Below are 14,145 nucleotides of genomic sequence, written 5' to 3' on the forward strand. Positions count from 1 at the left end.
AAACGCCCTGCTCAAGTTTCTGAATAAAACAGCTAGTAAAACAAAAGCACACACAGACTCACATCAGAAACACTTTTTGTCTGTCCGGTTTTACTCTTTGATTAAAACCAAATGTTCCAGATATGTCGGCATGTGAGACGGAGGGAGCCAATCGACTGACAGCTGGAACCATCCCTGACATTTCTGGCGGAGTCAAATTGACAAGTTTAAAAGTCACGTTTTTAAGCTCTTTACCTCAGCCGAAAGAACAATCTTTTTGAATCTGATTTGCAATTGGACATTTTGGTCGGTATATCATAACGTTTCTGACAGTGGGATTTGTCCTTCAGGCTTCGGTCTAAATCAGATGTGAAGGCTTTAACTAAGATGGCCAGCATCAGGTGTGGTCCATCTCTATTCCTGCTATTCATACATTTACCCAAGTAGCTTCAGATATTCACATCTAATTTGCTGGGGATATGTCAGTCTTCCTGATTCCTCTGTCCTCAAACTGAACAGTCTTTGTCTAAGAAACTCTCAAAGCAGAGGTACAGTACATGATGTGACAATTTTGGAAAAAAACACATATGACTGTAAATGATTAGGACACAATAAAACACAACAATGCCAGGAATATACTACAGGTCACTGCATTAGTTTAACACTGTACAAGACCAAATACAGTAAATAGTCCTCTAATGCAGTTGTTCTCTGTTCTACTATATGTGGAGAACCATCTGTTCTACTGTATGTTGAGAACCATCTGTTCTACTGTACGTTGAGAACCATCTGTTCTACTATATGTGGAGAACCATCTGTTCTACTGTATGTGGAGAACCATCTGTTCTACTGTATGTGGAGAACCATCTGATCTACTGTATGTGGAGAACCATCCATTCTACTGTATGTTGAGAACCATGTTCTACTGTATGCTGAGAACCATCCGTCCTACTGATTGTTGAGAACCATCTGTTCTACTGTATGTTGAGAACCATGTCCTACTGTATGTGGAGAACCATCTGTTCTACTGTATGTTGAGAACCATGTTCTACTATATGTGGAGAACCATTGTTCTACTGTATGTTGAGAACCATGTTCTACTATATGTGGAGAACCATTGTTCTACTGTATGTTGAGAACCATCTGTTCTACTGTATGTGGAGAACCATCTGTTCTACTGTATGTGGAGAATCATCTGTTCAACTGTATGTTGAGAACCATCTGTTCTACTGTATGTTGAGAACCATCTGTTCTACTGTATGTTGAGAACCATCTGTCCTACTGTATGTAGAGAACCATCTGTTCTACTGTACATTGAGTACCATCTAGTCTACTGTACGTTGAGAACCATCTGTTCTACTGTACATTGAGAACCATCTGTTCTACTGTATGTTGAGAACCATCTGTTCTACTGTATGTGGAGAACCATCTGTTCAACTGTATGTTGAGAACCATCTGTCCTACTGTATGTTGAGAACCATCTGTTCTACTGTATGTTGAGAACCATGTTCTACTTTATGTTGAGAACCATCTGTTCTACTGTATGTGGAGAACCACCTGTTCTACTGTATGTTGAGAACCATCGGTTCTACTGTATGTTGAGAACCATCTGTTCTACTGTATGTTGAGAACCATCTGTTCTACTGTATGTTGAGAACCATCTGTTCTACTGTATGTTGAGAACCATCTGTTCTACTGTATGTTGAGAACCATCTGTCCTACTGTATGTAGAGAACCATCTGTTCTGCTGTACATTGAGTAACATCTGTTCTACTGTACATTGAGAACCATCTGTTCTACTGTATGTTGAGAACCATGTTCTACTGTACGTTGAGAACCATCTGTTCAACTGTATGTGGAGAACCATCTGTTCTACTGTATGTGGAGAACCATCTGTTCTACTGTATGTTGAGAACCATCTGTTCTACTGTATGTTGAGAACGATCTGTCCTACTGTATGTGGAGAACCATCTGTTCTACTGTACATTGAGAACCATCTGTTCTACTGTACGTTGAGAACCATCTGTTCTACTGTATGTTGAGAACCATGTTCTACTGTACGTTGAGAACCATCTGTTCTACTGTATGTTGAGAACCATCTGTTCTACTGTATGTTGAGAACCATCTGTTCTACTGTATGTTGAGAACCATCTGTCCTACTGTATGTTGAGAACCATCTGTTCTACTATATGTGGAGAACCATCTGTTCTACTGTATGTGGAGAACCATCTGTTCTACTGTACGTTGAGAACCATCTGTTCTACTATATGTGGAGAACCATCTGTTCTACTGTATGTGGAGAACCATCTGTTCTACTGTATGTTGAGAACCATCTGTTCTACTGGATGTTGAGAACCATCTGTTCTACTGTATGTTGAGAACCATCTGTTCTACTGTATGTGGAGAACCATCTGTTCTACTGTATGTTGGGAACCATCTGTTCTACTGTACGTTGAGAACCATCTGTTCTACTGTATGTGGAGAACCATCTGTTCTACTGTATGTGGAGAACCATCTGTTCTACTGTATGTTGAGAACCATCTGTTCTACTGTACGTTGAGAACCATCTGTTCTACTGTATGTTGAGAACCATCTGTTCTACTTTATGTTGAGAACCATCTGTTCTACTGTATGTTGAGAACCATCTGTTCTACTGTACGTTGAGAGCCATTTGTTCTACTGTATGTGGGGAACCATCTGTTCTACTGTATGTTGAGATCCATCTGTTCTACTGTATGTTGAGAACCATCTGCTCTACTGTACGTTGAGAACCATCTGTTCTACTGTATGTGGAGAACCATCTGTTCTACTGTATGTGGAGAACCATCTGATCTACTGTATGTTGAGAACCATGTTCTACTGTACGTTGAGAACCATCTGTTCTACTGTATGTGGAGAACCATCTGTTCTACTGTATGTTGAGAACCATCTGTTCTACTGTATGTTGAGAACCATCTGTTCTATTGTACGTTGAGAACCATTTGTTCTACTGTACGTGGGGAACCATCTGTTCTACTGTATGTTGAGAACCATCTGTTCTACTGTATGTTGAGAACCATCTGTTCTACTGTATGTTGAGAACCATCTGTTCTACTGTATGTTGAGATCCATCTGTTCTACTGTATGTTGAGAACCATTTGTTCTACTGTATGTTGAGAACCATCTGTCCTACTGTATGTAGAGAACCATCTGTTCTACTGTACATTGAGAACCATCTGTTCTAATGTATGTTGAGAACCATCTGTTCTACTGTATGTTGAGAACCATCTGTTCTACTGTATGTTGAGAACCATCTGTTCTACTGTATGTTGAGAACCATCTGTTCTACTGTATGTTGAGAACCATCTGCTCTACTGTACGTGGAGAACCATCTGTTCTACTGTATGTTGAGAACCATCTGTTCTACTGTATGTGGAGAACCATCTGTTCTACTGTATGTTGAAAACCATCTGTTCTAGTGTATGTTGAGAACCATCTGTTCTACTGTACGTGGAGAACCATCTGTTCTACTGTATGTTGAGAACCATCTGTTCTAGTGTATGTTGAGAACCATCTGTTCTATTGTACGTTGAGAACCATCTGTTCTACTGTACGTGGGGAACCATCTGTTCTACTGTATGTTGAGAACCATCTGTTCTACTGTATGTTGAGAACCATCTGTTCTACTGTATGTTGAGAACCATCTGTCCTACTGTATGTAGAGAACCATCTGTTCTACTGTACATTGAGAACCATCTGTTCTAATGTATGTTGAGAACCATCTGTTCTACTGTATGTTGAGAACCATGATCTACTGTACGTTGAGAACCATCTGTTCTACAGTATGTGGAGAACCATCTGTTCTACTGTATGTGGAGAACCATCTGTTCTACTATATGTTGAGAACCATCTGTTCTACTGTATGTTGAGAACCATCTGTTCTACTGTATGGTGAGAACCATCTGTTCTACTGTATGTTGAAAACCATCTGTTCTACTGTATGTTGAGAACCATCTGTTCTACTGTATGTTGAGAACCATCTGCTCTACTGTACGTGGAGAACCATCTGTTCTACTGTATGTTGAGAACCATCTGTTCTACTGTATGTGGAGAACCATCTGTTCTACTGTATGTTGAAAACCATCTGTTCTAGTGTATGTTGAGAACCATCTGTTCTACTGTACGTGGAGAACCATCTGTTCTACTGTATGTGGAGAACCATCTGTTCAACTGTATGTTGAGAACCATCTGTTCTACTGTATGTTGAGAATCATCTGTCCTACTGTATGTTGAGAATCATCTGTTCTACTGTATGTTGAGAACCATGTTCTACTGTATGTTGAGAACCATCTGTTCTACTGTATGTTGAGAACCATCTGTTCTACTGTATGTGGAGAACCATCTGTTCTACTGTATGTTGAAAACCATATGTTCTACTGTACGTTGAGAACCATCTGTTCTACTGTATGTTGAGAACCATCTATTCTACTATACGTTGAGAACCATCTGTTCTACTGTATGTTGAGAACCATCTGTTCTACTGTATGTTGAGAACCATCTGTTCTACTGTACGTTGAGATACTGCATCACTTTTGGAGGACTGTTAAGAAGTGGATCACTATTCAACAGCAGTAAATAGGAAGAACAGCAGCTTTAAAACAAGCCTTAGTCTGTAGGTACTCTGAATATCAGTAATGACTGCTCAGTTGGATAAACAACAACATAGCAGTAGAACAAGGCTTTCTATGACCTGCCTTTACAGAATCCTCTGTCAACTTCGGCTCACGTTATACTATTTCTGGGATGAGTTGTAAACACCTCTCAGATGATTCCATATGTTTGATTCACTGCAGATACACATCATGAAAATAGCCCCTCTTAGAATACAAGATACAGGTTCTACCGTTCCATAAGAGAGTTTCCAAATGGAATTCCTTCCCAGACACAAGAAAATGAAAATAAACACATTTAGGTGTTTTACTTGAATCTTTAGTCCTTCACCATCAATTAACAGGGGTGGCAGGTGGCCTTGGTGGTTAGAGCGTTGGACTAGTAACCGAAATGTTGCAAGATTGAATCCCTGAGCTGACAAGGTACAATCAGATCTGTCGTTCTGCCCCTGAACAGGCAGTTAACCCACTGTTCCCAGGCCGTCATTGAAAATAAGAATGTGTTATTAACTGACTTGCCTAGTTAAATAAAGGTCAAATAAATTAAAAACATATCTCTGTAAGACATGGATGTCATCATCACCAACCAGAGCAGGACCAGCTAAATAGACTAAATCTTTTTGAATATTTGTTTTATTTTTTAATTTTTTTTTTAAGATAAGGTTCAAATGGGTAAGAGATTATTGACTCAACAATCAAAACGCATATCTGTAATGAACCAGAAAATCGATAGTAATTTTATAGTTGTTTATCAAAATTAGCTGGCTAAATAATTGATTCTGCTTTGTTGTATACCCCTCAGGTGATTCAAGCTCTGCACAAGTTAAAGGCAATAAACATATACAAGTCCGTATCCATATTTATATTCTGTCATGGCGTTAAAGGCACGTTCCACGTTCAAATTCCAGTCCTGTTTCATTCAACCTCTGTGGCACTCCATGGAATGATTAGGCCAACATTGCCGCCTGCCGGTGAAATTAAGAACTGCAATCTACCAAGACGCAAATAGCGAACAATTTAGATCATAATTTGGACTGTGTTCGTTAACGTCACCACTTTTTTTGGGGGGAACTTCTGTCATGTGATCGATCTGGTTTAGGTTACATTTTAGACATAAATCCTTCGGATATTTTGTTATTTAATATTATGTATAGTTCAGAAAATTACATGTGAAACTATGTAAAGGCACATAGTTTGTCCTAGAACTTCCGTCAATTATCGGGTTTGACAAATTATTTAAGAAACACGTTTTTTTTTGTTTTTTTTTAAACAATCAAATCAAATAACTTTGTCTTGGCTCCGTTTCAAAATCTCTGTTTTTTTGGGGGATTCCAAAAGTCACTGCCACAAAGTAAACAGATGTGGTAGGAGGAGAACAAGAGACATTTTTCCACTTGACATTTACCCACCTTGCAGACAAAAGAAAGTTTATTAAAAACTATTCAAATGGGAAAATGTACCTTGATTTTACTGTTAACTCATATTTTGCGCGCTTGGGGACAGATGGTAGAGCTGTCGCCCACACCTTGCAATGACAAAGCTGTGGAGAAGCTTTCCAAATTGGCCCTCACCTACATCAATGAAGACCGAACCGAGGGGTATAAATTTGCCCTCAATAGAATATCCAACGTTCATCTTCACGCTCAGGTCAGTTTTCTGTCTATTATCAAAGAATGTTGCTGTTAGTTTATTTTAAATTCGGGAATCTATGTTTAAGAAAATCAACTACTGGACTAATGAGTGTTTGCTTGTGTGGGGCCTACACGTACCCAAACTAATTGCACATGGGCAGAAGAGTCTGGTGTCGTGTTTTATTCTAGACACTATGTGATGAGATGCAGATCTGTTGTAACATCAAAGTCAGATCATATTTTTGTTTATCAGATCTTGGGATTAGTGGTATCATGAGACAAGGATTAATAAATGGGTTTATCTTGAAATGACACACACACACACACACACACACACACACACACACAAACACACACACACACACACACACACACACACACACACACACACACACACACACACACACACACACACACACACACACACACACACACACACACACACACACACACACCTGGCATTCAGCCACTACATTATTCTCTTGAGTATGAGGCTGGCAAACCCATTGTGAATGAAGGGAAATCTAATGTTGGTTGTTTAATATTCTCCTCCTGGCCAAGAGAGAGGGAAAACACTGCCTAGTGTTGTTGTGGGTGTCTGATATCCATGTTAATGTTTGTCTCTCTCAGGGTCCAGCTGGAAACGTCTACTACCTCCGTCTAGATGTGTTGGAGACCAAGTGTCATGTGAGAAGCCCTCAACCCTGGAAACGATGTGACGTCAGACCCTTCATGGAAACCGTATGTCACCCTGGATACAGAAACTTACTCAAATTCAATTCAAAACTGTTTATCACACACACACACACACACACACACACACACACACACACACACACACACACACACACACACACACACACACACACACACACACACACGCACCCACAAACGCACGGACACACACACACACAAACACACAAACACACGCACGCACACACACACACACACACACAAACACACGCACGCACACACACACACACAAACACACGCACGGACACACACACGTAGCAGTAGTTTTTCTTCCCCATTTCATCGTCAGACCAACACGTACATTGAACCAAGATGTACACTACGGTTGCTATTCTTGGATCTGACTCAGTGACTTTGTGTTCCTATTCTTGGATCCGACTCAGTGACTTTGTGTTCCTGTTTTGTCCTAATAAAACACAGCCCGACGGCACCGGACGGTTTACTGATACAACACTGCGGTGCAGAGTAGAGGTGTAACTCTGGGAACACTGTCATGGCCGTCTGAGGACAGTGACCTCACCATTCAGCGTGTACTGTTCAGTATTTTTAAGTGCTCAAACTGGTCTCTGCGCTAGTTTTTTTATTAAATACAGTTTTAATATAGTCCAGAATTGCTGGACTGAGTTTTCCCTGAGATTGGATGCATTTAGTCCAAGCAAAAAAATGATTTGTTTGACGATGATATTGTTTCTCCTTTGCAGCAAATCTCTGGGAACTGCAACACCACCATTCTCCACACAGCCAAGGGATACTCCTACCTGTACAGCTATGACTGCACACTGGTGCCTGGTACTGTAACTATGTTGTACTCTCACTATTCTACACACCTAGATAGGCAATCCCAGCACTTGACCTCAATGGGTGCACTCGAGACACTTCTTTAAGGGGTCACAAATATCTGATCTTTTGTGTAGGACCTAATCCCTCCTCTCTCCTCTCTCCCCCTCTATCCTCTGCCCCTCTATCCTCTCCCCCCTCTATCCTCTCTCATCCCCCTCTATCCTCTATCCTCTATCCTCTCCCCCTCTATCCTCTATCCTCTCTCCTCTCCCCCTTCTCCCCCTCTCCCCCTCTATCCTCTCTCCTCTGCCCCTCTATCCTCTCCCCCTCTAACCTCTCTCCTCTCCCCCTCTATCCTCTCTCCTCTGCCCCTCTATCCTCTCTCCTCTGCCCCTCTATCCTCTCTCCTCTGCCCCTCTATCCTCTCTCCTCTGCCCCTCTATCCTCTCTCCTCTCCCCGCTCTCCCCTCTCTCCTCTCCCCCTCTATCATCTCCCCCCTCTGCCCCTCTATCCTCTCTCCTCTCCCTCTCTATCCTCTCTCCTCTCTCCTCTCCCCCTCTATCCTCTCTCCTCTGCCCCTCTATCCTCTCTCCTCTGCCCCTCTATCCTCTCTCCTCTCCCCGCTCTCCCCTCTCTCCTCTCCCCCTCTATCATCTCCCCCCTCTGCCCCTCTATCCTCTCTCCTCTCCCTCTCTATCCTCTCTCCTCTCTCCTCTTCCCCTCTATCCTCTCTCCTCTCCCCCTCTATCCTCTCCCCCTCTCCCCCTCTATCCTCTGTCCTCTCCCCCTCTATCCTCTGTCCTCTCCCCCTCTATCCTCTCTCCTCTCCCCCTCTATCCTCTCCCCCTCTCCCCCTCTATCCTCTGTCCTCTCCCCCTCTATCCTCTCTCCTCTCCCCGCTCTCCCCTCTCTCCTCTCCCCCTCTATCATCTCCCCCCTCTGCCCCTCTATCCTCTCTCCTCTCCCTCTCTATCCTCTCTCCTCTCTCCTCTTCCCCTCTATCCTCTCTCCTCTCCCCCTCTATCCTCTCCCCCTCTCCCCCTCTATCCTCTGTCCTCTCCCCCTCTATCCTCTGTCCTCTCCCCCTCTATCCTCTATCCTCTCCCCCTCTCCTCTCCCCCGCTCTCCTTTCCTCTCTCTCCTCTCCCCCTCTCCCCTCTCTCCTCTATCCTCTCCCCTCTCTCCTCTCCCCCTCTCTCCTCTCCTCTCTCTCCTCTCCCCCTCTCCCCTCTATCCTCTCTCCTCTGCCCTCTCCCCCTCTATCCTCTCCCCCTCTATCCTCTCCCCCTCTCTCCTCTCCTCTCTCTCCTCTCCACCTGCAGACCCTCCAGAGAAGCTGCAGCAGATATGTCCAGCCTGCCCCTTGCTGCTGCCCATAGACAGCCCCAGGGCGGTGCACGCTGCTGGTCTGACCCTCTACAAGTTCAACGCGCAGAGCACCCTGCCCTCCAACCTGGCCCTGCAGAACCTTACCAGGGCCTCCGTACAGGTAGCGAGCCTCCGTACAGGGAGCGAGCCTGGCTGCTAACCTGCTCTTATAGATTATTATAGATGATTTTATGATTTTAGGTACATGTACATAAAGGCATCTCATATTAGTGAGCGCAGTAGGCATGTTAACGGTATGAACGTACGGAGCGAGCCTGGCTGCTAACCTGCTCTTATAGATTATTATAGATGATTTTATGATTTTAGGTACATGTACATAAAGGCATCTCATATTAGTGAGCGCAGTAGGCATGTTAACGGTATGAACGTACGGAGCGAGCCTGGCTGCTAACCTGCTCTTATAGATTATTATAGATGATTTTATGATTTTAGGTACATGTACATAAAGGCATCTCATATTAGTGAGCGCAGTAGGCATGTTAACGGTATGAACGTACGGAGCGAGCCTGGCTGCTAACCTGCTCTTATAGATTATTATAGATTATTTTATGATTTTAGGTACATGTACATAAAGGCATCTCATATTAGTGAGCGCAGTAGGCATGTTAACGGTATGAACGTACGGAGCGAGCCTGGCTGCTAACCTGCTCTTATAGATTATTATAGATTATTTTATGATTTTAGGTACATGTACATAAAGGCATCTCATATTAGTGAGCGCAGTAGGCATGTTAACGGTATGAACGTACGGAGCGAGCCTGGCTGCTAACCTGCTCTTATAGATTATTATAGATGATTTTATGATTTTAGGTACATGTACATAAAGGCATCTCATATTAGTGAGCGCAGTAGGCATGTTAACGGTATGAACGTACGGAGCGAGCCTGGCTGCTAACCTGCTCTTATAGATTATTATAGATTATTTTATGATTTTAGGTACATGTACATAAAGGCATCTCATATTAGTGAGCGCAGTAGGCATGTTAACGGTATGAACGTACGGAGCGAGCCTGGCTGCTAACCTGCTCTTATAGATTATTATAGATGATTTTATGATTTTAGGTACATGTACATAAAGGCATCTCATATTAGTGAGCGCAGTAGGCATGTTAACGGTATGAACGTACGGAGCGAGCCTGGCTGCTAACCTGCTCTTATAGATTATTATAGATGATTTTATGATTTTAGGTACATGTACATAAAGGCATCTCATATTAGTGAGCGCAGTAGGCATGTTAACGGTATGAACGACTGTTTCCCCCAGAGTGGGCCCGTGCCTGCTACCTTTGTGGAGTACACCGTGCAGGAGTGTCGCGAGGGCTATGTGGGCATGTGTGTGCCAACAGACAACAGCGGAGAGGTACGTATGTGTCAGAACCCATGGCAACATATTGCATCACAGTTGCCATGCCAAAAGTGGAGGAGGGGGGGGGGGAGGGGTGGAATCGATGAGATGGAATAGAATGTCCAATAAATACCACTGCAAACCATTGTGTTGTTTTCGCCTCAGTATATCACATTTTAAATGCAGTTGCTCCCTGCATACACCGAGTTGCACCTTTTCCCTTGCAGACAGCTGGGTTTTGTAAGGGGGCGGTGTATGGAGCTATCGGTCAACCAGACGTGGATGTCTCTTGTGAAATATTCCATCCACAGGTATTGTCAATACGCCTACAGTATCTTTGTTTGTTTGAGCTTGGGCTTTTGCTTATCTGTGCAGTTCTGGGAAGGAGAAAGAGCACCTTTCACAAGAGCCCGTAAACAACTGCAGACAACTCAATGAGAGCAGAGACTCAGGGGTCCAAACCTGAACTGCTCCACATCTTAGTTAAATCTGGGTTTGACTGGACTCATGATGAATCCTATATTATACAATACTTTCCAATTTTGGGCTGATGGGAGTTTTATTCTGTTGCATTGTACAGTGTTGTATTGTTTTATTGTGTTGTATTGTTGTGTATTACTGTGTTGTATTGCTGTGTATTACTGTGTTGTACTGTTGTGTTGTACTGTGCTGTGTTTTTCTGTGTGGTATGGTTGTATTGTTGTGTTGTACTGTGTTTTATTGTTATATTGTTGTATTGTTGTATTGTACTGTGTTGTATTGTTGTATTGTTGTGTTGTACTGTGTTGTATTGTTGTATTGTATTGTTGTACTGTGTTGTATTGTATTGTTGTACTGTGTTGTATTGTTTTGTTGTACTGTGTTGTATTGTTGTACTGTGTTGTATTGTATTGTTGTACTGTGTTGTATTGTATTGTTGTACTGTGTTGTATTGTATTGTTGTACTGTGTTGTATTGTTGTACTGTGTTGTATTGTTGTACTGTGTTGTACTGTGTTGTGCTGTGTTGTACTGTGTTGTATTGTTGTATCGTATTGTTGTACTGTGTTGTATTGTATTGTTGTACTGTGTTGTATTGTTGTACTGTGTTTTGTTGTGTTATATGGTTGTGTTGTTGTATTGTTGTGTTGTGTTTTATTGTTGTACTGTGTTGTTGTGTTGTATTGTTATTTGTATTCTTGTATTGTATTGTGTTGTTGTATTGTTGTGTTGTGTTTTATTGTGTTGTTGTATTGAACTGTGTTGTATTGTTGTACTGTGTTGTATTGTGTTGTTGTATTGTTGTGTTGTATTGTATTGTGTTGTTGTATTGAACTGTGTTGTTGTGTTTTATTGTTATTTGTATTCTTGTATTGTGTTGTATTGTTGTGTTGTGTTTTATTGTGTTGTTGTATTGTTGTGTTTTGTTGTATTGTGTTGTTGTATTGTTGTGTTGTATTGTATTGTGTTGTTGTATTGAACTGTGTTGTATTGTTGTGTTGTATTGTATTGTGTTGTTGTATTGTTGTGTTGTATTGTATTGTGTTGTTGTATTGTTGTACTGTGTTGTATTGTGTTGTTGTATTGTTGTGTTGTATTATATTGTGTTGTTGTATTGTTGTGTTGTATTGTATTGTGTTGTTGTATTGAACTGTGTTGCTTTGTTTTATTGTATTTTACCTTCTTCTCTAGGGCATTGATGTTTTCCATGACCTGACCCCTCCTCGACCCCCAACAATGCCTGAAGTCCCCATCTTTGTTCCCAACGTCCCCATTATCATCCCCTCCTACCCCACAGCACCCCCTCCTCTTCTGGAGGAGCCTCAACCACAACCCTTTGACCCCAGTACTCTTGTTGACCCTACACGCATCTTTCCCAACCCCCCTATCCCCAGCCCCCCTATCCCCAACCCCAACCCTTCGTCTTCCAGCGAGTCTTTGGAGTCTCAGGAGACTCTAGTCTCTCCAGGAGTTCCAGACTCTTCCTCCGAGGAGCTGGGTGCAGGTGTGGCTCGACCGCCCTTCAACTTCCGCTACCGGCCCCTGCGCGGACGGAGGCAGGCCCTGGTGACAGCCAAGCCCCCTCACACCCCTGTCTTTCTGGCTGAGTTCCCCAGCTCGCCCTCTCCCTTCCGCTCCTGCCCTGGTCCTTCTCGCTACACCACAGTGTGACCCAGACTGGGATAGAGCCTCCTTCAGTAGGGCACAACTCTGTGCAACGTTCATAAAGAAATGTGTGACTTCTCTATCTGCAATGTTCGTTACGTTGTGTCCTCCTGAACTCGAGCATGACTTTAAAGTTAGGAGACTGGTGTAAATTGTAGACTTTAAAGTTAGGAGACTGGTATAATTTGTAGAGTTAAAGTTAGGAGACTGGTATAAATTGTAGAGTTAAATTAGGAGACTGGTATAATTTGTAGAGTTAATTAAAGTTAGGAGACTGGTATAAATTGTAGAGTTAAAGTTAGGAGACCGGTATAAATTGTAGAGTTTCATCCAAGTGCTTATCCTGCATACGTTTGGTATTGTATGTGGTTAATGACATCTCTTCTCTGAAGACATATTCGGACATACGTCGTTATCTAGCCTGCAGCTTTACATTTCTGAAGTTTCTTGGAGACTTCAGTTCAGACGTTCTCATCTGATTTTAAAAACAGCTGAATAAACTCTTGCAATGTGATGAAAAGTGTTGACTGTTTGTATAACGGCTCTTTATCTCCCTGTTAGGTGACGTGTTTTATTTTCCTGTCAAATCCCTTAAGGGATTCATTGACAAATAAACAATCATTTTCATTTGAATGATTTCTCAATAATTCACTGGTATAATTCTTCTTCCTGTGTTCTCTGCAGAGCGCATCGCATGAAGAGTGGAAAACAATACAAATAAAAAATACATTAAAGAAATAAAGTTATCCAAGCAATAATTATTAAAATATATATATATGTATATATACATACATACATACATACACAACACCATCTCACACTCAATTCGTGCAAATATGTGCAAAAAGTATTTCAGCAGATTCCATGTGTTTTTATGCGTAGTGTAATTCATGTGAATTGGAACATTCTATTGAATGTTATTCTAGCAATGCATGATGGGCACTGGTGTTCTACACTGTCTTTTTTTGTGTCCCACATTTATTTATATATATATATAAATATATATACAGTGCCTTGCGAAAGTATTCGGCCCCCTTGAACTCAAACAGAAAGATATAAAACTGTATTTTTTTGTGAAGAATCAACAACAAGTGGGACACAATCATGAAGTGGAACGACATTTATTGGATATTTCAAACTTTTTTAACAAATCAAAAACTGAAAAATTGGTCGTGCAAAATTATTCAGCCCCTTTACTTTCAGTGCAGCAAACTCTCTCCAGAAGTTCAGTGAGGATCTCTGAATGATCCAATGTTGACCTAAATGACTAATGATGATAAATACAATCCACCTGTGTGTAATCAAGTCTCCGTATAAATGCACCTGCACTGTGATAGTCTCAGAGGTCCGTTAAAAGCGCAGAGAGCATCATGAAGAACAAGGAACACACCAGGCAGGTCCGAGATACTGTTGTGAAGATGTTTAAAGCCGGATTTGGATACAAAAAGATTTCCCAAGCTTTAAACATCCCAAG

At 41.9% G+C, this 14,145-nt stretch overlaps 1 protein-coding gene across 1 annotated transcript; it reads left to right on the forward strand.

Moving 5' to 3' along the window:
• Positions 1-5,971: 5,971 nt before the first annotated feature.
• On the forward strand, positions 5,972-13,304 carry si:ch211-262h13.5 (uncharacterized protein LOC571127 homolog). The gene is made up of 7 exons (XM_064936096.1): positions 5,972-6,275; positions 6,890-7,000; positions 7,714-7,801; positions 9,116-9,282; positions 10,447-10,542; positions 10,755-10,838; positions 12,198-13,304. Exons 1-7 carry the CDS (start codon positions 6,075-6,077, stop codon positions 12,675-12,677), a joined length of 1,227 nt encoding a protein of 408 aa, XP_064792168.1. The 5' UTR covers positions 5,972-6,074; the 3' UTR covers positions 12,678-13,304.
• The last annotated feature ends 841 nt before the right edge of the window (positions 13,305-14,145 follow it).

The sequence above is a fragment of the Oncorhynchus masou genome, chromosome 24 (genome assembly GCF_036934945.1).
Source record: "Oncorhynchus masou masou isolate Uvic2021 chromosome 24, UVic_Omas_1.1, whole genome shotgun sequence".
NCBI lineage: Eukaryota > Metazoa > Chordata > Actinopteri > Salmoniformes > Salmonidae > Oncorhynchus > Oncorhynchus masou.